General features: G+C 36.6%; 1 protein-coding gene across 4 annotated transcripts in view; it reads right to left on the bottom strand.

Annotated features, from left to right (window-relative positions):
• USH1C (USH1 protein network component harmonin) overlaps positions 1–23,738 on the bottom strand; it is a 51,039-nt gene that overhangs the window by 26,362 nt on the left and 939 nt on the right. For all 4 annotated transcript variants that reach the window (XM_075755032.1, XM_075755033.1, XM_075755034.1 and 1 more), the window contains exons 2-13: positions 20,530–20,597; positions 18,423–18,566; positions 17,787–17,925; positions 9,013–9,121; positions 8,886–8,910; positions 8,090–8,147; positions 7,222–7,325; positions 5,960–6,044; positions 5,477–5,536; positions 5,151–5,207; positions 3,169–3,311; positions 2,493–2,558 (exon numbers count right to left, since the gene is read on the bottom strand). In XM_075755032.1, coding sequence (XP_075611147.1) covers positions 2,493–2,558; positions 3,169–3,311; positions 5,151–5,207; positions 5,477–5,536; positions 5,960–6,044; positions 7,222–7,325; positions 8,090–8,147; positions 8,886–8,910; positions 9,013–9,121; positions 17,787–17,925; positions 18,423–18,566; positions 20,530–20,597 — 1,058 coding nt within the window. The remainder of the gene's footprint in view (positions 1–2,492; positions 2,559–3,168; positions 3,312–5,150; positions 5,208–5,476; positions 5,537–5,959; positions 6,045–7,221; positions 7,326–8,089; positions 8,148–8,885; positions 8,911–9,012; positions 9,122–17,786; positions 17,926–18,422; positions 18,567–20,529; positions 20,598–23,738) is intronic.

The following is a 23,738-nucleotide window of genomic DNA, read 5'->3' as shown; positions in this document are numbered from 1 at the left end:
ATCTCCATTTTGATGATTGCTTCTTAAACATATAGTCCCAGGCTACACTAAAAAGTGACTTGAGACACAAAACACAATAAATTCAGCATTCCAGGAAAAAAGAAAAAACCAAACAAAACCTAAAAAGAATAGTCACACTTCAGGAAAAAGGAGATCATAAAACAAGTAGATTACCTAGAAGGCACCTAGAAAGGCACCGTGATAAAAAAAGCACATTGTGAAGGAAAATTCAGCAAATCCTAAGCAGGTCAAGAAGAGAATTGCTGTATAACCTAATAGCTTGTAGCTCCATATATGGTGCCTTTAAGTCATCCAAGATGTATTCTTGGCTGTCTCCTGTCTTGAACTGGTAAACTGATATATGGTACCAAAAATTTACCAGGTCTTAGATATATATACACAATGCTATTTATACTTGGATTATGTTTTGCATCTCTAAATTAGCTAAGGTAAATTTTAAAAATATCCACATGTGGTCAAAGCACTATTAAATCTGCTGCTGAGGTCAGTATTTAAATTTGGAGCCATGGTCAGTAGCAGGGAACATTGGACAGAATGTTTAGATTTGGTTTTACATTGCATTTTAATTAAAAAAAAAAAAAAAAAAAAAAGGAGGGGGTTACAATGTAACTTGAAGTACTGAGAGTTAAGGACTTCTGCCCTTTAGGCACATTTGAAATTTTTTCCATACATAAAATGTATGCAGGATACTAATAAAGGGCACAGTGACTTTACACAAGCAATGCCTGCAGAAAAGATTTTAAAAATGGAGCAAACTGTCATCCTCAAACTGTTAATACAGGAAAGCATTATATTCTAGTGAAATTGCCTGCCTGCAATTGCTTATTAGATCTAAGCTTTAGATTAAACCTAAGTTCCTATACTACCATCCTCCCTCCTCTACACCAAGGAGATCAACACTGACTTAACAGTTCAGATTGTAATACAGAAAAACTTTACAAGTGCCTGAGCAGCACCTGGAAGTTATACACGAAGTATAAAGATGTGCTAGACCTTACAATGAGCAGCCCTCTAGGCAGCCTAATCACAAAAGACCTTGCTGAGTGAGTAAAGATGCACTTAGTTCAGAAGGATACTGCAGATATCAAACATTCATTATAACAGACAAGCAATCGGGCTTCTTCACCTGTGATAGTCTGCTTTTATAGCAGCTTTTCATGGTTATTGCACGAATTTCTACAGTAGACCACAATAAAGAACAGGATGTTATCTATTCCCCAGGAATTAGGAAAGGGCAATGCATAAGAATTCATCCACATGCTGCAGTACAGCCCACAGCAGGACTATCAGAAGATTTTTCTCTTGTGACAGTTGAGGAATAAATTCCTTTTTGCACCTCACAGATTCAGAAATCCCTGCACTTTTCCTGTCAGATAATTTTAGCTAATACACATACATGAAAAAGGGATTTAAGTGAATGAACGTGAATTAAAAACTGCTTAAGATGTCAAAGGTGCAAAGCTGAATACTTCAGGGTCAGTCTTAGCTCTAAAAGGCTGCATCAAAACAGATATTGTGCAATTTCACGCTATCTTTCATGCAATTGCCCAATATAATTTAGAAAGGAAATTAATTACTGTGATAACATGTTATACTGGTTAATTTTAAATTTTGAAATGTAAAACAATGCTTAAGTTACATTTATAGTACTGACTTTATTATGATACAATCTTTGAATGTGTCTAGTTCCTAGAATCAGATTAAAACCATAACAGACTGTGATAATAAAAAAGCCCCAGATTTTCTGAATAAAATAGGTTATAGAACTTCCTGCTTTCAGTGCCACAGTTTTAATTTAATTAATTCTCTCCTTAGAAAATGAAAAGCCTACTTAAAATTTATGACGACTGAAATTTCTACTCAAGACAATTAGCGTCACATAGTCCTTATTTATCTACATAGCTTTTGTTTTCAGAACTAATAGACTGAAAAGGCTATTAAATTGCATGCTGTGTACACTCTTACAGATCATGAACAAACTACCTGTGTTTTGTTTTTTTAAAATATAAGCTAAGTGCAAATGTCATCAAGTCCCTGAGTATACGCATGTTTTCCAGCCCTAGTCATTCTTCTCCGTCTCTTTCCTGATGCATTTTCCTGCAGTATTTTTTTTTTTCTGTTAGAATTAGATGTAGTGGTTCAGTGACAACAGAATAAACAGTTCTGAGATGCAGAACTTAATCGTAAGTTTCTCTATACATTTATAACATTTTTAAAATAAGCACTCAACTTCAATTTCACATTGAATTTATTATCACCATAACCCTCATGTTTTCCAGGTGCTGATTTTCAGATCAGTTTCCTGTTCAATATCTGTGGTGTACTTGCTCATAAGCATTGGACTGTACATTTAGCTAAATGGAAATATATACAATTTTATTAGAAAAGAATACGCAGAATGTTTTCAGCCAGACTTAATATATAGGGACCCTTTTTCAGGCAGCATATTGCCTGTGTAGGTTTTTACTTACTGCTCTATTTCTCTGCGATATCTCTCTTCTTCCTCTGCAGCCTTCTGGGAAATCTCCAGTTTTCTTCTACAATGAAAGGAATTAGGACACAATGATAAAAATAATACTTCCCGAGTAAGAACTTGCACAAAGTGCGTCAGCATATAGTTAGTAAAAGATATAGACAGTAAATACACATGCATTGGGGAAAAATGCATCTTTTAAAAAGTCAACTTTAAGATACCAAGGGTTCAATATACTTTTGTAGGAACCCTGAGGACATTCATGACCATCTGGATAATAAGGGCATATCATCTATTTAACTCTGTAAGTCACGATCTCCTCCTGAGACAGTTTCATTGTGTGTTATTGTAAGAGTATAAAGTTTGTAACTGTCCTGCTAAAAATAAAGGTTGAGGGGATGGCATCAGGAAAATAACTAACATCACATTGAACCACAGGAGTATGGCAGTCAGGGAACAAAATGACCCTTCTACTCAAGATGCGTTTGAATTATATCAGCTTTGGAAACCCAAAACATCAAGAGCACCACAGGATAAGGATTTATGAACAGAGACTCTGCAACAGCAAAATTAAGTTAATCTAAGTTGGGAATCTTCTCTCAGTTGTTCCTGTCTTCCACGCCCTTTCCAAATCCAAGCTAAATGTTTCAGACTGTCCTACACAGAGTCCTTACAATCTCTCTTTCTCTTGCTGCTCTTTGATGATTTTGTTAGTCTCCAGCGCAAGTCGCTTCTGATGCATTAACTCCTGGCGTTCTTGCTCACGAAGACGTGCTTCTCTTTGTCTGTCTGCTTCAGTCATGAACAGCTCCTTTCCCTGCAATCAGAACCGCCACCCAAATCCATTGTGAAAGTCTCATGAATGTAGTTCTAGGAAATAATTCAAACCCGATAACTACAGCAGATCTACCATTTCCTCACATTACTTTCTCTGAGGAATGCTTTCTGAAAGACCCTGAAAGATCTTATCATTTCATTTCAAAGAGCTACTCCAGTTTCATTCTCAAAGTTATGCGCTAAACACCTCGGAAGAGGCAAGCAACTACAAAAGTCAGCAACAACAGCGTAGAGGTCATGTCAAACATATGCTCAGTATGTCACCCAGAAGAAATGCCACATTATACTTTCTTGAAATCTAACTGAGCAATGCAGTGCTAGAGAACATCACATTGAATGAATCCCAACGTGGAAGACAACTACACATTAACTGCATTTTAATGCTCTTGTGGCTGCTGTGGAAATGTACCATCATTCAGGGAACCAAAATACAGGGAGCACACGTTGCCAAAAGATTATATAGTTTATGTGTTTCAGTTGGTTTTGTTTCTGTTCCATTTGCTTTACACTTAAGACACCAACACTATTTTCTATTCAAGAAAGATATTTCCACAGTGCTATCTGTGGAACACTTTGATAACATTTATCTAATTTTCATTACTTAAATCAAAATCCCATGTTAATTAGGAAGGCAGGACTTCTCACATCTCTAAGGCTCAGCTCAAACAAAAACAGACAATGAAGAATGCCTTTGCACCACGGTCTTTGCTGACCAAAAAACAAGAGTGGAGAAGCAGTTTCCTTTTGCAACCTCTTCTTCAGTACAAAGATGAGTACTGAGGAAAGAAGAGACACACAAGGTGAAGTAGGATGGAGCAGAAAAGTTCTACTGCAAAAATGTACCATTTTAAGGATGGAATCCCAGTGGTACATGCTGGAGTAGATCCCATCTTTTCTAACAGTTAGTAATGTATCTGGGAGTTGAAACTAAGCCCTTAGGATGTTGAATTCCTGAAGCTTAATCAACGAGTCTGGAGCATTTGTTTAAACAATGTCTACAATATCTTTGGACAACTGCATCTTTTGTTACTGTAAGAGCAGTTTAATTAAATCATGAATTCCTTAATATGGCTACACAGTATACATGAGCCCTTAGGAGGTAGCTTAAACGATTTATTAAATCTTGTTTTTCCCTATTTAATTCAGTTGCAAGGCAATTAGAAAATACCATCTTTGATTAGTCTGTGGAACTTGAGTATCCTCTTGTACACAACTATACATCTTACTATAAGAAGGATTAAAGCAGCAAAAGCATTAAAACATTTATTGAAAGCCACACTGAAGTCAGTGGAAAGATTTAATTAATTTCAGCTGGCTTTAGATTAGGCCCAAAAGGCATATAGTTCTGTTGCACAAAACAGTGGAAATGGAAAATTAAACAATTTGCAGTGTTTTGATACATTAAAGAGGTCAGAGAAACAGTTGCACAAGAAATTAATCTGGAATAAGACTACACCATCAGCTATTCATGAGGAAAAATTTACTCCAATTCACCTTTCATGTTTCAGAAGAAGCAATTATCTATTAGAACAGAAGCTCTCAAACATGAGAGACCAGTACGATAAAATTAATTTTCATTCCTTGTCAAGGGAATGGTTTTGCACTGGCCCAGTCATGAAATGGTTTTATTTGAGAATACTGTGGATAGTGATCAATGAAATAATCAAAAGCCACTCAACACTGTCCTGGTTTCACAGAATTCAGTGGTATATACATTATAATGAAACACAGCTTTACTTCTTCTCTATTTATTTTTACCATTTATTTGCCCACATAGTAACTTTCATAAATATTCTGCTTTTATAAATATACTACTTACAGCGCCTGCTAACACAGAGATAGTCAAAGTACGACTACTTTTGAGCACTCTGACAGCCTGCAAATTAAAGCAAAACAAAAATCAGTCTGAATTAAGTGATAAAAAGTCTGTGTATATAGGATGAAAGATGCTGGTTGTCAAGGCTGGAATTTCCTGAACTAAACAGAGCGGTAGGAATTCAAATATCCAAATTCCCATGTTCAACACACAACCTCTTTGGTTAAGTAGCCCAATATCAAAACATATTTTTTGCAGCCAGGAAATCAGATAGATGCTTAATAAGCTGACAATTACATATTCAGGGAATTAGGAAGACTTGATCTTACCTCTTTATGATCCACATTAGAAAAGTCCACTCCATTTACCTCAACAATCTGATCACCAACCTAAAGGAGTTAATCCAAATTTTAGTACAGATGCTAAATTAGTACATATATTAAATGAAAACAGAAAAAGATATATTAACATTTTTAATACAATAATCATAGGTACTGGCAGACTACAAGGGGAACAGACCAGAAACCGGCCAGGCCTGCACATCCTCCCATATTAGCATTTCCTATTGCCACTGTTTGAGTCCAAATACTGAGCTCGATGGTCTGTTGGTCTGACCCAGAAAGGCACTTCTCATGTTCTTAAAATTTAAGAAACTCACTTCATTTGAAATGTAACCACACAGTATTTCTTTCCCATAGGAAAAAAAACCAAAACCCATAGCTAGTGACTTTATAGTAATCCAGAATCCTTGAAGTAGTAAGTAGCAAACAAGCTTTCCTTGTTGTATCTACCTTGGAAGGTGACATACTTACCTCTAAGCCCACCTCTGCTGACAGAGAACCCGGCTTAACGTTGCTGATAAAAATGCCTGGTTTTTGCGTTGGACCACTGGAAATACTGGTGTAATATAAAAAACAAACATTTATAGGATAATATTAATAGAATAATAGAGTGAGAAATCTTAGTTGTTTTTTCATAGTTTGTTTCCAATTAAAGAATGTTTTTGTGGTATTAGCCTACTCCGAAACAAACAGCAAAATTTGCCAGTACACACACGGTCTATCTTTTATAACACAAAATTGTGATTTAAGAAAAAGCTAAAAGAAAAATATTCAAGCTTCTGAATTTTTCCTTAGATGTTATTCCTTGTGTAAGGGACTGGGACACTAATGACATTGGAAAGTATGTAACACAATGAAGAATTACTCATTCCTTATACTTTTTCTCACTGAACTGCAGTCTACTATATATATAATACAATGCTATTTTTCAGGATTATTTATTAGGAGAAGGATGCTTCAACCAGGGGCAAACATCTAGCCTGAAAACTTTAAGCTGCAATCTAAGCTGGGCCCAAACACAGTAATCATTTTTGTAAATAATATATCCAGCAGGTGATGTTGATCCACCCCTCCAGGTTTGTAGATAATTTTTAAAAAATCTTTAGATCTTCCAAATAATATGAAAGAAAACTTATGCTTTAGAAAATACTCTGTGCAGTTCAAACTTGATAACTTCAACTATATATTCCTAAATATATAAGAAATCCTACAATATCCCTTCTACCCCATAATCTCTGTAAACTAGCTGCAAGAACAGGAGTCCGAAAAGCATGTGTTCATATTCTAAAAATCTTGCAAATTCAACCTTGCTTTCAGGAACTAGATATAGCTGTGTGATGGCTTCTCAGTTCCGAAAAGTGTCACAGAAAGCAGTCTAAGTTCAGGGACTGAACCTGACAATGGACAGTGCTGAAACTTGCTATGTCAGAGAGCAGCATTTAAAAGTATTTAAAATGTAAAAGCATTTAAAAGATCCAATTCTACAATAACTTGTAATATGTCACTTTTAGCCTGCTCTTATTTTTAAATTTAAAAGACTTTTTTGGCTTTAAGTCAACTTGTAACACCTCATGCTTTGTCTGGTAATACATAATGTGTGCCACAGACACCTTCCTGTTTCAGTTTGCCTTCCTGATTCAGCATGGATCTCCATCATATCCATGAAGGATGGCAAGAACTGCCTTGGATGTCCCACTTAAACCAGGGACATTCAATAAGAAGCATGTACCCACCTGCATCCCATGCCTTTTGTACCAATCAAGCTAATGAAGACTTTCTTCTCTTTACTGTCTCTCCCTCCAGAAGAAGCAAGACCAGCAACACTGCCCTTTCCTTCCTGTAGAGGGATTAAAAAATGCTGCAGATGTTACTCTGTGTTGAAGCGGTATCAAGACTACTATAAAACCTCGTGAAGCCAGGAACAAACTCTGCCAATATCAAGATAAGATTCCTCTGAAGTCCTAGTGGAGATGAATGTGAAGTACAGTCATTTCAGTGGAGCTGCATGGCTGAGGTGAAATACTGAATTTATTTATTTGGAGAAGATTGTTTAAATAGTCAAATTTTGTCTTCAGAAAAGGGTGAAGGTAAATTAGGGGAAAGTGATATGGCAAAATAATCATTTAGATGTTCCCTGACAAAAGATCTGGAAAAAATATATGACAGTGCTCACTATTTAACTAAGTCTTTCTTCTTGAAAGCAAAGGAATGGTAATTGTGGTCTTTCTTTTCATTGCTGCAACCCATTGAAGTCACTTGCATTCATACCTGGCATTTCTTGGCTAATAGAGCTAAAATAGGCCAAATAATCTGTTACAGATTTATATAGTAGAACTACAGCCTGGTAAGCTAATAAGCTCAAGCAAAATAAAGTACCAATTAACAACTAAAAGATACTTCATTTGTATCATGCCCTTTCCTTATCTAATGATTCTAGAATAATTTCATATCACAAAAGATGTTTCTCCCAGAACACTCGTAACAAGATATTGCATAATAGAAATATGTACAATAACTTCTGTGGTAAGCTCTGAGGATAAAGTGTTTCAGAACGATTACAGATTTCCCAGAAGATATCTTAATAAAATACTGATCCCTTACCCCAGAGTCTGATACAAATTGATCCACATATTGCCATTTAAGGGGTTCATCTGCTGAACTGGAAGGAAAAAGTAATTTAAAATAATGGTGACAAAATAAACGTGAATTTGTTCAAGAAGCTACTCTGGAACGTGGCCTCCTATTTTGCATCCACAAGTTTCTTTGGATACCATTCGCAACAACTGGTTTACTTTTCAGCAAAATAAACAGAACATCAAACAAGCATACATACAATTATTTAGGTTAGCAAAGCTGGTCAAATATAAAATTGAGAAAACCTCCTCAAGTGAAACACTTTTGGGAAACTAAGAAAAACTGTGAAAATAATCATAACAACTTGAACAGCTTATATAAGTGTCTATGGGGAAACACACCTCCCATCATTAACGTGTCTCAAACATTCCCCTTAAAGTTTCAAATTTTCAATAAAAATTGGAAGAGAAGAATAATTTGAAATTTTTCTAAGCTTTGAAGCAATCCTCAAATGTTATGTACATAGAGAAGCAGTGGAGCTCTCTGTTAAGCTAGGTGCATTGATAATGAAATTTCCAGATAATTTCCATCAATAATGAGGAAACAGAAATTGGTTCCCTTAAGCAGGCAACTGGCATAGAAGTCAGATTCATTAAACGACATCAGCCTGTTTATCACAAAGGATGTGCCATTTTAATCAGCTACAGAGATGCCCATTCACACATTTTCAAACATACAGATAAACACAGAGGTTCTTTGGATACTGAAGAGGCTATGTAAAAATGAATAACACCTTTTTTTTTTCCAAATTAAATATCATTACCTTTTGACAGGTATCATGCCAATATCTGAAAAAGAAAAATACTGTGTTAAGTAACACTTTCTACAGATCACTGGCAATCTATTAACAGCAATCTTTAGTGATACTGGTGATTTTTGATACTACTTACGTCTTACTTTTATGGACACTATTTTCTTTGTACGAATGAGGTTTATGACTTCTTCGTGTGTGCATGATGAAATGGAATATCCATTTATACGAACTATCTCATCTCCAACCTCAAAAATGAAAGGTAGAAGAAGATATAAATAGTGAATTAACATTAAAAAGTTTTTAAGCAACGATGCAATCTGGCAATCATTTTGATGCAAAGGTTTGCTAATGTTGAGTTCTGAATAATTTTTGAATTTCAGGTAATGTCCAGATCAGATTTACCTGTATTTGTTTGAACTTAGTATTTAATACCAAAAGGGCAGGTTAACAACCAAGTAACAGTTTTATAAATAACATCTAGCAGAAAGTATAAAAATTAGTGTCTTGTACACCACAGATTACCTTAAATAGAAGTGTCCATATTTCAATTTAAATAATTTTGGAGTAACTTCAACAGTTTGTTTTTACCATACGTTCTCTGAGATACCCGCTTAACTATTTTGATCAGCAGGAAACTAAACTTGGTCTTATGAACTTGCCTGATTCTGGATTCTGAAAAATGCATTATTTTAATGGAACTTAGCTCCATTTCAGGTGTAACATCTGATTAATTACAATAGTCGCGTACTAGCATAATGAATGCTTATTCTGGGGTGCAGTAGCTTAAATCTTCTTGGATCATCAATATTAGTAATAAAATGCATGCTACTCATAGGTGACGTTTTCAAGTGTTTCACAACAGCAACCCATCCTTTCTCTTTCATATACTATGGCTGAGAAGATGGTACCACCACCCTAATACGGCCCCTAGGCTGTGGCATTCCCCCTGTTGTATGACATGAAAAAAAGTGAGAAAACTCAGGACAGAAACATAGAAGGAAGCTCCTACCATATTAGAAGCCAAGTCAATCACTTATACCCAAGCTTACTCATGCTTCTCTGTGTATGCATTATATATATGTATATATTTGGGCTCCACGGGTGACAGGGAGCATGGTCAGCTACAGAAGAGACCAAGAACATGCACTCTGAATAGCAGAGACAAAACTTGTGTTATACCCAGGCAGATTTACATGAAGATAACTTGACTGAAAGCAGCAGTAATTTGCACTCTGTCCTCCACCCTAAAGGATTGGCTCTGGGTCTCTGTATAGAGGCCTTCTTTGAATAACTTCCAAATCTATTTGCCATTTGTCTCACAAAGTGTATATATAATGGATGGAAACTTAACTGGAATTTTCCACACAGGTTTCACCTGTGCAGGAAAAGATGTAGGTGTTTTACTAATAGGGAAAAAAACAAACAACCACCAACCCACAAAGCAACACAGGTATTCCAGAGGAAAAGAAACCTACTGAATAACTAGTGTATACTAGTGTAAAAGACAACACTCACTGCTAGCATGTAATATCTGCCTCAAAACAGTTCAATACTGTTCTAAACAAAACACAGAAAAAATTCCTTCCTCATGAAGGAATGGGAGTAGAAATACAAAAACAACTGAACTATCCTCCAGCATCTTTATATTAGTATACTGCATCAAAAAGTAACATCATATCTGGAAGCAAAAGACTGTAGAGACAAATCTACGCAGTGCATTCAATTTATCTCCAAGACTCTGTCTGATCCTAAAAAAGGCCAGCTTTACACAGAAAATACACATGCCCTAGTATATAAATTAAGTACAAGGACCATTCTCTAGCACTGAAGACAATCCTTCCAAAGCAGGGGGGCTCCATGTAACCTGCTCTCTAGGAATCACCCTGGCACGTGTTATTACCCAAACTGCACAGGAATTGATCAAGAGTGCTTGCTGGCATAGATCAAAGGCCACACTGGGGACCACATTAACATTTATCAGCAATCAAATGGCAGCACTCAAAGAATATTCCCTGGCAGTGTTCAGTTTACTAGGGTAGAATAGACAGGGCGCCACAAGCTTTTAGCCACTTCTATAAAACTTCAAATCTTATTTATTAGAATACACAAAAGAACTAATAGAACTAATATTTATTTGATTATAAAATGGGAGTACATCATTAGAAAGCTTTTATTTCAAAAGGCTTCCCTTCCTCTAACATAAATCCAAATTCGCTATGATATGACGACTAGACTAGAAATTTCCAAGTTTCTCTGAACTCTGCCTAATGATGTCCTTTGCTAGGTACGCTGAGAAGGAATCAGTGATAGAGACATTGCCTACTTCATTTAAGGTTGTATCTTATTAGCTGCTCAAGATAACACTGAAAAAACGCCAGATGATGCTCTGACTAGAGCATCATAAGCAAAACTTTTACCACATGACACAGCTGTGTAAAAATTAGTGTATGCTCTCTTCCATTAGGCAATGCAAATCAATCTTCCACAGTAGGATATATAAATGATTACTAGGAAATGGCTTTAACAATAAGTTATCTTATACCTCTGCACTTTGATCTCCACAAGCACAAAGCCAAATACCTTGGCTTTACTGCTCTCCAGTAGTGTTTCTTATAAACTACTGTGAATATTTATGTGAAATGTATCAAAATCCCACCTTGATAGTTGACAGAACGTTTCTCATTAATGTCAACAGAATAGGATTTTGTTCTCAAGGAAACTTTGCATGCTTCCTCTCAAATACATCTGCTTTCATGGCAGCATTACACCCTACTGAATGATTGCCTAACTTCTTCCACTTAAAGACTCAAGTTTCAAGCTGCTACATTTCAGTTTTTTAGGTTTAAGTTTTCCATGCAGGTATCTGCATCAAGCTGATTTCAAGTTTCAGCAAAGCTAAAGCAACTAGTTCTCAACAACAAAATCTGGGTGGAATGCATTGTCACATTCATTTAAAATATACGTACAACCACTTTGTTGAGAGGGTCTGTGCTTTCACTTTAGGTTTGGAAAAGGTCCTTGTACTACAACCGGAGTATTAAAAGCATGATTTTTACAGTATTAGCGAATATCTTTATTGACTAAAAAAAATTTAGTGAGAGAGGCACATTCATCATAACACGTTTGGTTAAATTTAGTTAATATAAAGACTCTGGCTGTAGTAATACTGCTTGAGGGGAATTTCCCTTTCATCCAGTTGCTTTGGGATTGCCGGTGCACCCACCAGGCCCTGCTACCAAGATAAGCTATGAACACATTTTCAACTGCTGCTCTGGAAGATTGGAAAAGTTTGCTCTTCCAGAGTGCAGGGGGCACAGGAGACTCATTGGGAACAGAAAAGGACGAGAAGCTTCATTCAGCCCTAACGACTAAGTAAAATACCATTGTGCAAAAAAAAAAAAAAAAAAATCAGTATCTGCTTACAGAATTAAAGACTTCATTGTAATATTTACACAACAGTATTACAATAAATATTGTAACTTTTAACACATTTGTTAAGTCCATGTAAGCCACCTTAGATAACTCTCTGATCCAAATGATTTTTTTTTTTTAATATAACAGTCTTTTTTTTTCTTTTGAGCCAGATTCTCCCAGTCTCCCCCACAGAGACTTTCCAGCTCTACTGTAACTGGAAGGACAGAAGGTAATGTCACCAGTCTTAGTCAGACTGAGCAAGTGATGTACTGTGACCATAGAGACTAAATTATGCAGTGTATCCACTGTTTTTTCCATCGCACAAGTCTGATGGGAGTATCTCTGCCTGAAAAGGCTTATTACAAAGTGTAGAAGTCATAGTCTAGGTCACTGAGGACTAGCTTCCTTCTACATTGCTGACAGTTTTAAGGACAAGATGGGCACAGCTGGGGACTCCTCCTCTGGCACTGCTCAGCACCAAAAGCCTAAACTTGCATCACCACATTTATATGAGAGGGGAAAGTGGAACTGGAAGCAGGAATTCCTCAATATGACCTGTGTCTTAAGAGACCCTCACATTAGCACAGACTGTGACCGGTCTACCCTTTGGTGATGGGGACATTGGGCATGCAATCACCCAGTGCCTCTGCTCTTTTTCATACGTAGTATTATCAAATCTTCCTACTGGGATCTGTTCAGCTAAAAAACCAAAAACAAACCCACAAAAACACTTTGCCAAAACCACCCCCCCCCAGACCACCCATTTTTATTTTTCACTTGTTTCACAAACTTTATCTTCTACTTCTGGGAAGTGCCATATGCTCTGCAGTAGTACACAGAACACTAACACCATACCCACTGTATCAGCATAGCTCACACAGTGCAGTTTCCTCTCCACCGAATTTAAAGATTTTTCAGCTAACGCAACACAGTATCAGAAGACTACAAAAGCAAAACGCAGTTAAGTGCCTGTCCTGCAGGAGAGAATACATTTGCAGAGACTAGACTGTGGTCCCCAGCCCCTAAGCAGTGGGACTGCTGCTCCACCTGCTGGACATCCAAAAATCTCACCCAGGGCAACGGCCTCCCTGCAATTTGCAGCAATCCCAAGAGCTTGACTATTTTCATTTAAGCCAGTCAGATTTTTAGTATGATCTTTAATAAGAGCAGAAATAGGTCAGTACTGAAGGCTTTTGAACATACAACCTGTGGTAAAAATGCAGAATCAGACAAGTAAAAGCACACAGGGTTTGCAGTTTAGCGTCACACCCCTGACAGCTCTTCCTATGAAAGAACACTCACTTAACCAACTTGTTCCAAACATTCAAAACCATATCCATCCAGTCACCCATCCATCCCACAGGCCTGGCAGTCATGCCGTTGCACTCCTCCTTACCCTGCAAATACACTGCTAAATTCTAAGCTAGTTCTGCACCCCAAACCCAAGAACAGTCTAGAGCTGTTTCATTGCCCTCAATGCTTCCAGAAATCAATTGTAAATAATGCATTTTAAAGACTGGGATTAGCACTGGCAATGTGACTGTACTGCCAAGCAGCAAAATGGCTCAGAAATAAGTCAGACTTGCAACACTGTGCATAAAGACTCAATATCCTCTACAAACCATTAAGACTCTCAGCCTACTTAGGATTCTGCTTGTTATTCTAGGAAATGGCAGGAAAGTGAGCAACCTCTGCTTTCAAAGGAAGCTTGAGATCCTCAGTAGTAAAATGCTCAAAAAGCTTGCTCCATTTCCATCTCTGGCCTCTCTCTGGATTACTCACTTGCAAAAATACCAGAAGTTTGTGTATAAATATTTAACCTCAAGTTTTCAATGTTGACCTCATTTGATCTACCTAGACTTCTCTGTTGATCTTACATATTTGTTGCCAGTGAGGTCTTTTGGTTGGTTTTAGTTTAGTTCAAGATCCCTCCTTTACTCACATCTTCCACATCATGCAGGTTATAACAGACCATGGAGCCTGGGTTTGCACAAACCTAGCTTTTTAAAAGGGTAACCTAACCTAGTGTTATTAACTGCAAGGCCACAACACACAGAAGCATTCCAGTTTTAGGACTGCAAATGGCAGTGCCATTTGTGAGTCTCCATATAGGTTCTGTATCAGCAGAACTAGTGTTGCTCCAAGGATGCTATCATTCACTAAGCAAGTCATATCTGTTAATATTATAATCATCTCCCTAAGAGGCACACGCTTACAAAATTATAAATGCAGGCAAGAGCATATTTTATTTTTTCCTCCCATATGGGAATAAGCTTTTGCCATATAGGTATTTTTAATACTCCTCTTTGCTGAGCTTCAGAAATGAAATGAAAAGGCAGTCTAGTACTCTTCCCTCATCCTAATGACGTTTCTGTTACTGACTGACGGTGCTTGAGAAATCAATCCCAGTCTAGGCTGAACTACAGGAGACAAAGGCATGTAACAAACTGCTTCTTTTTAGGACGCTTAACAGCTTTTCCTGAAAAAGTGTCTATATACTGAAGTAATTAATAGTTGTTTTCATATATTTTGTTACTTTTGTACTGGAATTACTGCATACCAACCTTCTGAATCAGAAGTCCTAGAGATAAAAGTCTGCAGGATTGAGCAGAGTAGAACAGTAACGATTCTTTTGTTATTATATATCACTGTTTCCCCTTTCCCTATCAACCAGGGAGATGACAGACTTTTCAAAAGAAAAGCTGCAAACCTACCTTTTCCCAAGTAAAATGCCTATTATTTGTAACTTTTAACATAAGAAATATAATATTTAGTGCTTCCAGGAAATTGAAGTGGCATACATAATATCACTGTTTCAAATTCCTCATTTTGTATACTTCTTCCACTTTCATCACTCATGCCAATCTCCATCTCTTTGTATTCAGCAGAATCCCCACAGACTTAAGTATCAGAAAGCAGAGAAAAAGAAAAAAATAGTAGTAGTACATTTCTTCATGAAAGGACAAAATACTTGCCTTTTAGAGAAACTGTAGTTAAAAAAAGAGTCAAAACTACAAATGTCTCAATGAGTCTTCATGATTACTCAGTCATTTTAGTGTAACTTGGAAACTACTTCAAGGAGAAAGCATACAAAATTAATTAGAATTGTTTTAAAAAGCAGCAGGACGTAAAACTGATGGTATAATAAATGGTCATTATACCTTTCTCAGACAGCATTTTTGGGATAGAAAATGTGTAGAGATTTAGTTAAATAAAGCAGGTGGGTGAAATTTCAGAAGCAGTTGGCATTACTGCAAGACAGCAATTTAGAACAATGGGCTGCCTGTCAGTTCTTGTTATTCAGTGGGGTTCAGAAAGTGCCTAGTGCCACCTATTATGAAGGCACTTTAGGCTGAGCTTTAAGATATCAAAAAACAAAAGTCAGAAAGTTATGTGAGCTGCAAAGCACCATCTGTTCAGATACAGTCTAACTCTAACAAATTCATGGTCAGTCTCAAGCATATTTCTCCCTTATTGTCCCTTTCTCTGCCAAACTCTAACCACGTTCTGAGTTGCAGTACAATTTGTACAACCCAGCCCAAAGATCCTTCACAATCCCATTCACTGTCACCAACTTGTAGTACAATGGCCTCAGTTACAGAAAGCCAGTAGTGTTTTTTTGCATACTGAGGAAAAAAATGAAAATTGACGTTCTCACAATGCATAACTCTGAGCACATAACAACTCTGAGCACATAACAACTGAGCATAGCTCCTTATCTATTAATCACGTCAAAACGTTAGTCTGAAACAAGCAGAGAAGCAGAGCTGCAACACAGCATTAAGATGAATGTACTAGCATGATGGTTTAAGACAGTGGCTATTAAGTCCTTTATTGCTCAGCATCATTAATGCCTTCCAGAATTTTCCAGGAGATCTTTTCAAGTCATGTAAGTGACTAGTCTTTGTCTTTTTGTCAGTTTTCTAACAATGGAGGAAGGATGCAGCTAGAATCTCTCTACTGAGCTGATCACAATCCAGGAACAACTCTCTTGTATACACGTCCCATTCTTAACTATATACCATAGTCCACAAGATACACAAGATTTTGTAGTGCAAACCCTGGAAGGTGCATCAGTGCCCTTTTCTGGAGTTACCCACTAGCAAATCCCATGCTTAAAGTAGGCCACTGAGACATCCAGCACAGGGTTTGTGGTGTCCTATGCCACACTCTCAATTCTAACTAAATACAGAATTTGTGGGTTTGTTCTAAGGAGGAGCTTCTAAAAGCACCCAGGGAGCTGGTTCTTTGCCTGTCCAGAGCAGGCTGCCAGAAGGTGGGACTGACTAATTCAGTAGTGATTCTCAATTAGTCAATGTGATACATAGCTATGAATGCACAAACAAAAGGGCACATGCATGTATGCAAACAGACAGGCACATTTACTTAAACTTTAGAAAGCTCTCAGTGTGAATTACACAAACATGGAAACCTAACTTTGAATGCCTTACCAACAGACTTTTTTTTTTTTAATTTAATAGAGTCATGGGGTTACACTGAAGCATATCTACAATACACATTAGTTTAATTAAACACTGTAATGAATCTTGCCAGTCTAATATATTTTGGACTAGTATTAAATATAATCCTTAAACGTCAATACTTCCAGCAACTATTCAGAGTTGACAAATTGAAATTAGCCAGGCAGATCAGCCGTTCTACTCAGAAACACAGACCTTTGATACACGTTATCAGCTTTGAAAGCTAGAAAGGTGCAGATATTTGCCATAGCAGCTGCTCACTTCTCTCTTCTCTATACAAGCAAGAAATGACACATCCAAAAAAAACCCACCCAAAACTTCATCAATGCAAATTGCATAAGTACTGATTTAGAAAAAAATGTGTTTCTATACATAATTATTTTTGCCAACCTTGTTACAGTTCATGTAACTAAAATTTAATCACCAAAAGTGCGATTCTCTGTGGTACAAAGGATACTGGAAACGGTTAAAAATAGGTTCATTCTTTTATGTACTTCCATTGCATAAACCAAAACCCCCACAATTTATACATGAAGTTCAAATAAACACTTCATTACACAAATTATATCTGTGCAAGGTGGAATTAACATTTTTTAGTATTTATATGCTCTGTTCTACTTTCAATCACAAATTGGCAACTTAAAACACTCTTCCACTGTCTAGTTAGAGATCTTTCTTTCCATCTGTTTACATTTAACTGTTGCTACTCATGAAGTATAAACACTCCAGAAAGCCCTTTTATCTTCATGAGTTATCATATCCCAAATAGGAAAAAAGGTTTCCATATCATTAAAATTGATGAAAAGAACAATTTTAATAATTTGATTCACCACTGGTATAATGGTATTTACTATGGCATTGACTTACATATTTTATGAATCTTATTACAAGTGACAAAGAGCACCTTAGCAATAGCTATTTCTAAATATTAAAGAACAATTCTTACTGCTCGCTTTCCTAACATTGCAGCAAAAGGCTTTTTGCAGCACAGTAGTCGTGAATGTAATTTTATTACCTGAAGTCCAACATTGTCTGCCTGTCCTCCTTTAACTAGCTGGGAGATGAAGAGGCCACAGCTAAATTCCACTCCACCTCTCACACTTATTCCCAGTCCTTCAGGATGCAAACGATCCAATCTCACCTCTTTCAGCTTTCTGCAAAAATGGAAGATACTGGACTATTCAGCTGCATAACACTTTGTGGCAATAATGTTTCATATGAAAGCTACACATTATTTTTCTCCTGTAACATTTAAGCATGAAAAAAGCAAGTTGACTGAAGTTTGGATGGATATGTGTTAGCCAAATATTTTTTATAAGAAAAGACATCTGCAACCACTGAAGTTCTCTGCTTCTAGAGGGTTAGAGCTATAAGACTTTTTTATTATTAAATGCAGAAAAAAATTATAAAAGATTGTTTCAACTGGAAAGCATTGGTTTTGACTCCTTTATGCTGCTTTTACTAGATTAAACTACTTGGCAAACAATTTCAGCTAGCTCAAAACTGTACTTCTAACAAATATAACATAAGTAAAAAAATTATGCCCAGCTCTACACAGGTGACTGATATTTTACTTGGGATTTGTCTGAAAACTCAGTCAGTATTTCCTGCTTGTATTTTAAGTTAGCTGCATTGTTCCACATTCTCTTACCGTGATCTTTTCGGTGTAAGCTGATCATATTCCACCTGGTGTTTTAATGGAATAAGTGGGCGGATAGCATCAAATAGAGGCAACCTGCTTGGTTCATTAATCACAAGTTTTAGGTCCCCCACAAGCACTGGGAGATTCATAGATCTACAAAAACACAGTGAGAAAACAGGCACAGGTAATCAACACAAAGCATAATTTAATAACTTGCTGTACATGTAGCTTCAACATTTGCATTCAACCTACTAGAAAAGTTATTTATGCAGATATTGGTTTAACCAAAGCAAATTATCCTCTGAGAAAGCAAACTTTCTGTAAGCAAACAGGAATAACAACTACCTCCTTCAAAATAACTGAAATTTCCTACATAGTGCCTTTATCTTTTAAGGTCACGCACATCACTTTTATAGATGACACCTTTAATTTCAGAGTCCCCAAAACATTTATGGAACCATTTGAAAATAACTTTCCTGATCAGATATACCTGTCTACTAGATTTTTCTTCCCTTACTAGTTAGCAATCCTAAGTGAATCTAGGCTACAAGCCCCTTCCTCTCCTGAACTCAGGGGACTGACAAATTGTTTTGAACCAGGAAATAAATCATGATGCTCAGTAGCTAGAGCAAAGACTTAAGTGTTAATTTTTTTTTTTTTTTTTTTTTTTTTCAAAAAAATTGAAGGGCCATCAACCAATAAAGAAAATCTACAGAAGTTAAACCACTATGAACATTTGTTTTATGAGAGCTATGCAAAGAAGCGTCCTTGATATTGTCAGCACTGAGATAGTTTTAGGTCTAGAAAATGTACTTTGCTGCCCAGCTGCAAGAGTGGAGGAACAGCTCCCTAAGGTTCAGTGGAACTATTCCTACACAACATCATTAAACTTAGTCTATATTATCTGCTGGTCCCTCTCATAATTTACATTTCCTGGCATACAGTATTTCTGAGGCATACACACTGAAAATCCAAATCAGGAATGCATATTACATGGGATTAGAAGTCAAATACTTTTGGAAATGCTATTCACAGTGAAGCACACATTCAATGTTAACTCCAATAGGAATTGCACATACTTTTGCCCTGAAATACTTCATAATGTATTCCAAAATTTGATGAACATATGTTCACAGAGATACTGGAAATTTTGCTGAAGTCATTGCAATTTTGGAAATTGAAGAAAAGTTACTATATGCATTGTTAGTTTTGTAACTGCAAGAAGATTTTAAATAATTCAGAGCTACTGAATCAACCAGCTTTCCAAACAACAGGCTTTATGAATGGAGAGGCAATTAGACAGACCTGAGTGAAACTGAATCAGATATGCAGCTGAATACATCCATAACTATAGCTCAGTGCAAACATCAGATGGAAACATCTACATTTCACTCAGCTGAGATGCTACTAAGATACGAATGGAAACAATGTCTGTCAGAGCCACTTTTCTATGATGAGTGGAAAATACATTCTCATCTTCTTTGAAAAACAACGGATCAGATGCTGATCTCATTTGCAACGATATAGGTCCTAAGCAACTGCAGTTTAAATCAGTTCAGTAAAGGGATTGGTAATAGGCCTATCACCTTACTATTTTTTTCCCATTATGTTGTAACAAACCAGAGTTGTTAAACATGCCAAACAGATTCCCAGACTAATTTTTTTCAGCTTTCAGATAACAGCTGCAAATAAATTTTAATCTGAATAGTTAGCAAAAATCTTTGAAAAGCAAACTCAATTAAAAGCTCTGTTGCAAATAAATAAGCATTATCTGGAAATATTAATGAATTTGATCAAGGCTCTCTTCCTGTTCCCTAAGAACAGTTTTATCATCCCAGTGTTTCCCTCCCCTCCAATACAAATCCACTAAATTCTTTTACAAAACTGCCAAGTCATAAAACCAAAGTAACTTTATGGGTGACTACGGACATGCTCCTTCCTTGTCTGCAGCTACACTGTAAAAGTATAAGACTTCATTAAACAGAATAAACCCCTATTACTTCAACTATTTTTCTAGTAGCATTTAAAAAGACAACTTGAAATCTTGAATATTCACTCCTCACATTTAAAAATGTTAGTAAAATTCTACACAAACATATATAAAGCTAGATCTTACTGGTGGTACATCCGCAGCACATCATAAAGGTAATCCTTCTCTGCTTCATTGTCAATTAGTAGATTAACCTGAAAACCCAAGGACATGATTGTAAATTTCTGACTAAATAGCCACAAATGGTGAACATACAAGACTTCCACAAATTCTTAAGCCATAGAGCAAAGATTTCAATAGGGATTTTTTTTCTCCCCAAGATAAACACATTTTTGCAATAGAGTATTATCTTACAATGTGAAACTTGTAACAAGACTTTCTAAAATTAGTATTACAACAATTAGACAAGGTGGTAAATACTGATATATTCTGTATGCTAGATTTCCCCTCAGGAGTAATATTATTACAATAATAGATATTTGCCTTACCTGATAATCACTGTACTGTTGAACAAATGTTTTCAGAAACCTTTTTGGCCATTCATTAATATAGCACATGCTGTCACAGATAAAACCACCGCACTGAGATGATTATAGTCTATGTTCTGTCATCCAAACCACTGATTTCAGTTCACTTATAACATTATGCAAACTGCTATGCTACTGTTCCTCTTTGCTCCAGCTCTTAACTGATAGAACTTGCTAGTTATTCTTTCCTCCCCCACTAATAGTACGTTTACTTAAACCAGTGTCATATTACTATGCCTGCTCTTGGATAACTACAATAAAATAAAGCAACAACAACAAAAAAATCCACCCAAGAATTCTCATATGAGGAGTTCAATTTATATTCAGTAACAGTGAGAACCCTGCTGACCTTACCTGCAGTGAGAGGTCACATCACATTAGTTTTACATTTGGTCAAGCTTAATGTTTAGGAAAACAATTTACATCTGACCTAAAGGCTAACATTACTGTGATGTGAAGTCTGAGGACCTATTTCCATGCTTAACGAAAGGCCCCTTCTTTCTAGGTTTGCAATGGTTTGCATTATATTCTAAGCTAAATACGTGTTTCATATTTCCTTTGTCCCTTTGGCTCTCTAAAGCCAGCAAGACTCCACATACAGGTCATTTTCTATTACTTGTCTCCTCTGGAAAAGGACACTTTCAAAACACCTAAAGGCCAAAAAGCTACATGCAGGACAAGATTGCTTGACAGTAACACTACTGAGTAAACCAAGTTAGTCACACTGAATTTCAAAACACAGAAGGAAAAGTCTACCTTAAAAGGAAATAAAATGGTTGCAATCAAAACTGACTGGTTCACCAATACTGTAGACAGAGTCAAGGTGATACATGTAAAACTAAGTCCAACACCTATTTTCTCCCTTCCCCATCAGGAAAAATACAACATACAAATCAGCTTTGGTTCTGGTATACGGAACTCAATCCCCAGTGCTACTTAAGGTACTGTATGAGCAGACCCTCATGAAGAACATTAAATGTTTAAGCACATCAACACTACATAGCAAAGAGCAAAACCATCATCATCTGTTCTCCTAATTAGGAAAGCAACCAGGAACAACATCAGATTTTTCTCCTAATAACCTAGCCAGACATGTTTCCCGTTCCCTGTCAGGAACTGGAGGGCCATATCTAAATTCTCCCACTTCTCACAAAACATTCAGTCTTCCTGTTTGATCCCTGCACTTCTCACCCTACCACCACCAACTTCCTTGTCCTCTGACAAAAACAACAACCCAAGTGACTTCTTACCTATTCAGAATGCTACAGCTGGGTTAATCTTCCTGGGTCTCTCTCTAATGAGTCGTTATTCTCCTGCTGTCTTCTATTTCACCAGTTATCACTTCATTGTAGCCACCTGCATCTCTTACCATTTTCGTAACTCATTAAGTCCTTGGGACAGAGACTTACTTTAGACATACACTTTACGTATGCTTATCAACAGCTTCTAAGAGCTGACTCCAATTTCCTAATTCCTAAAAGATCATGCCCCTATATGTTAAAGAAAAAAATAAATAAAAAAAAATCAGTGGTGACATGGTGTAACCCGCATCAGAGAAGTATTTTAGTATCTCTCTGTTTCTTGAGAAAATAACTGTAGAGGTATGGGATAGATGATTTCACAGCTTTTACACCAAGAATATTAAAAAACCCCACATCTGGACAGGGTCCTGGGCAACATGCGCTAGGTGGCCCTGCTTGAGCAGGGGGTTGGAGCTCTCACCTGGAGATGACCTCCAGAGGTTGCTTCCAAACTCAACCTTTCTGTGATTATTTAAAGGTATGTTCACAGCAGTTGTGTAATTTACAATCCTAGAACACAAATAAAGGGTTGCTTATGGTCTATTTCTCACTACATAAATTGCACTGTTTTTCACAGAAATTAATAAGGAGTCATCACAAAAACTGTACCAACGTACAAAAGAAAAATCAAATCTGGCAACAAGTCTATATACGTTTATTCAGTAGAACTTGTGGGAATAAAAAGCACTTTTTGGTGTGGAAAAAGTTCAAATTACTTTAATGCACTACTGTAGCACTAGCCCAATCTGTCAGCTTTCAAAGAATAATATAAAGTTCTATTTAAACTATGCAGCCTTTGAAAAACTACTGAGAGAAACAGAAGAACCGGACAATATATTTGCATATATTATGTATTTTGCGTTGCTACTTGCTTGAGAGGGATAACTGATTAAAATTACTAAGAAAAAAATAATATGAAAGCAGCAAATAATTGAGAAAACTCAGATCCTGTGGCTGAGCATTTTCACTGTTTTGACACAGAAAAAGTATCCAAGACATTAAAATTGCCACAGAAGCCACTAGAAGCAGGATGATACAAAATAATTTAAAGAAAAGACCTGTTCCAGTATCCTCTTACTCAGATAACGTTTTCACTCAGACATGCATCCTACTTATTTGCATCAACACACACTGACAATAACTCTTACGTTACCAGGGGTAATGTAATGATTTATGAATTATAGCAGCAATGAAAGGGAAAAAAAGTTTAAAGTTCAAGGTGGTAACCATCCACCTAGGAACCAGAGTCTTTATAGATATGTTGCACAACCCACTGTTGAGTTATACAGTAATAGGTAGCAAGGCAGAAATAACTTGCTAGATGTCTACAGTCATCACTATGGAGAGTCCAGGTCCTTAATGTTTTTGAACTTCAGTTTGTCATATAGGTTGGGTTTTTTTTCGCAGCCTTTCTACTACATTATAACAATTCTTTAGTTAATGGCTTTATTACCAGGTGATACTTCTATAAAACACATTACACTACTTCGAAGAAACTCCATTCCCT

Source organism: Balearica regulorum, chromosome 5, assembly GCF_011004875.1.
Source record: "Balearica regulorum gibbericeps isolate bBalReg1 chromosome 5, bBalReg1.pri, whole genome shotgun sequence".
NCBI lineage: Eukaryota > Metazoa > Chordata > Aves > Gruiformes > Gruidae > Balearica > Balearica regulorum.
This window is presented reverse-complemented; position numbering and strand designations above follow the sequence as displayed.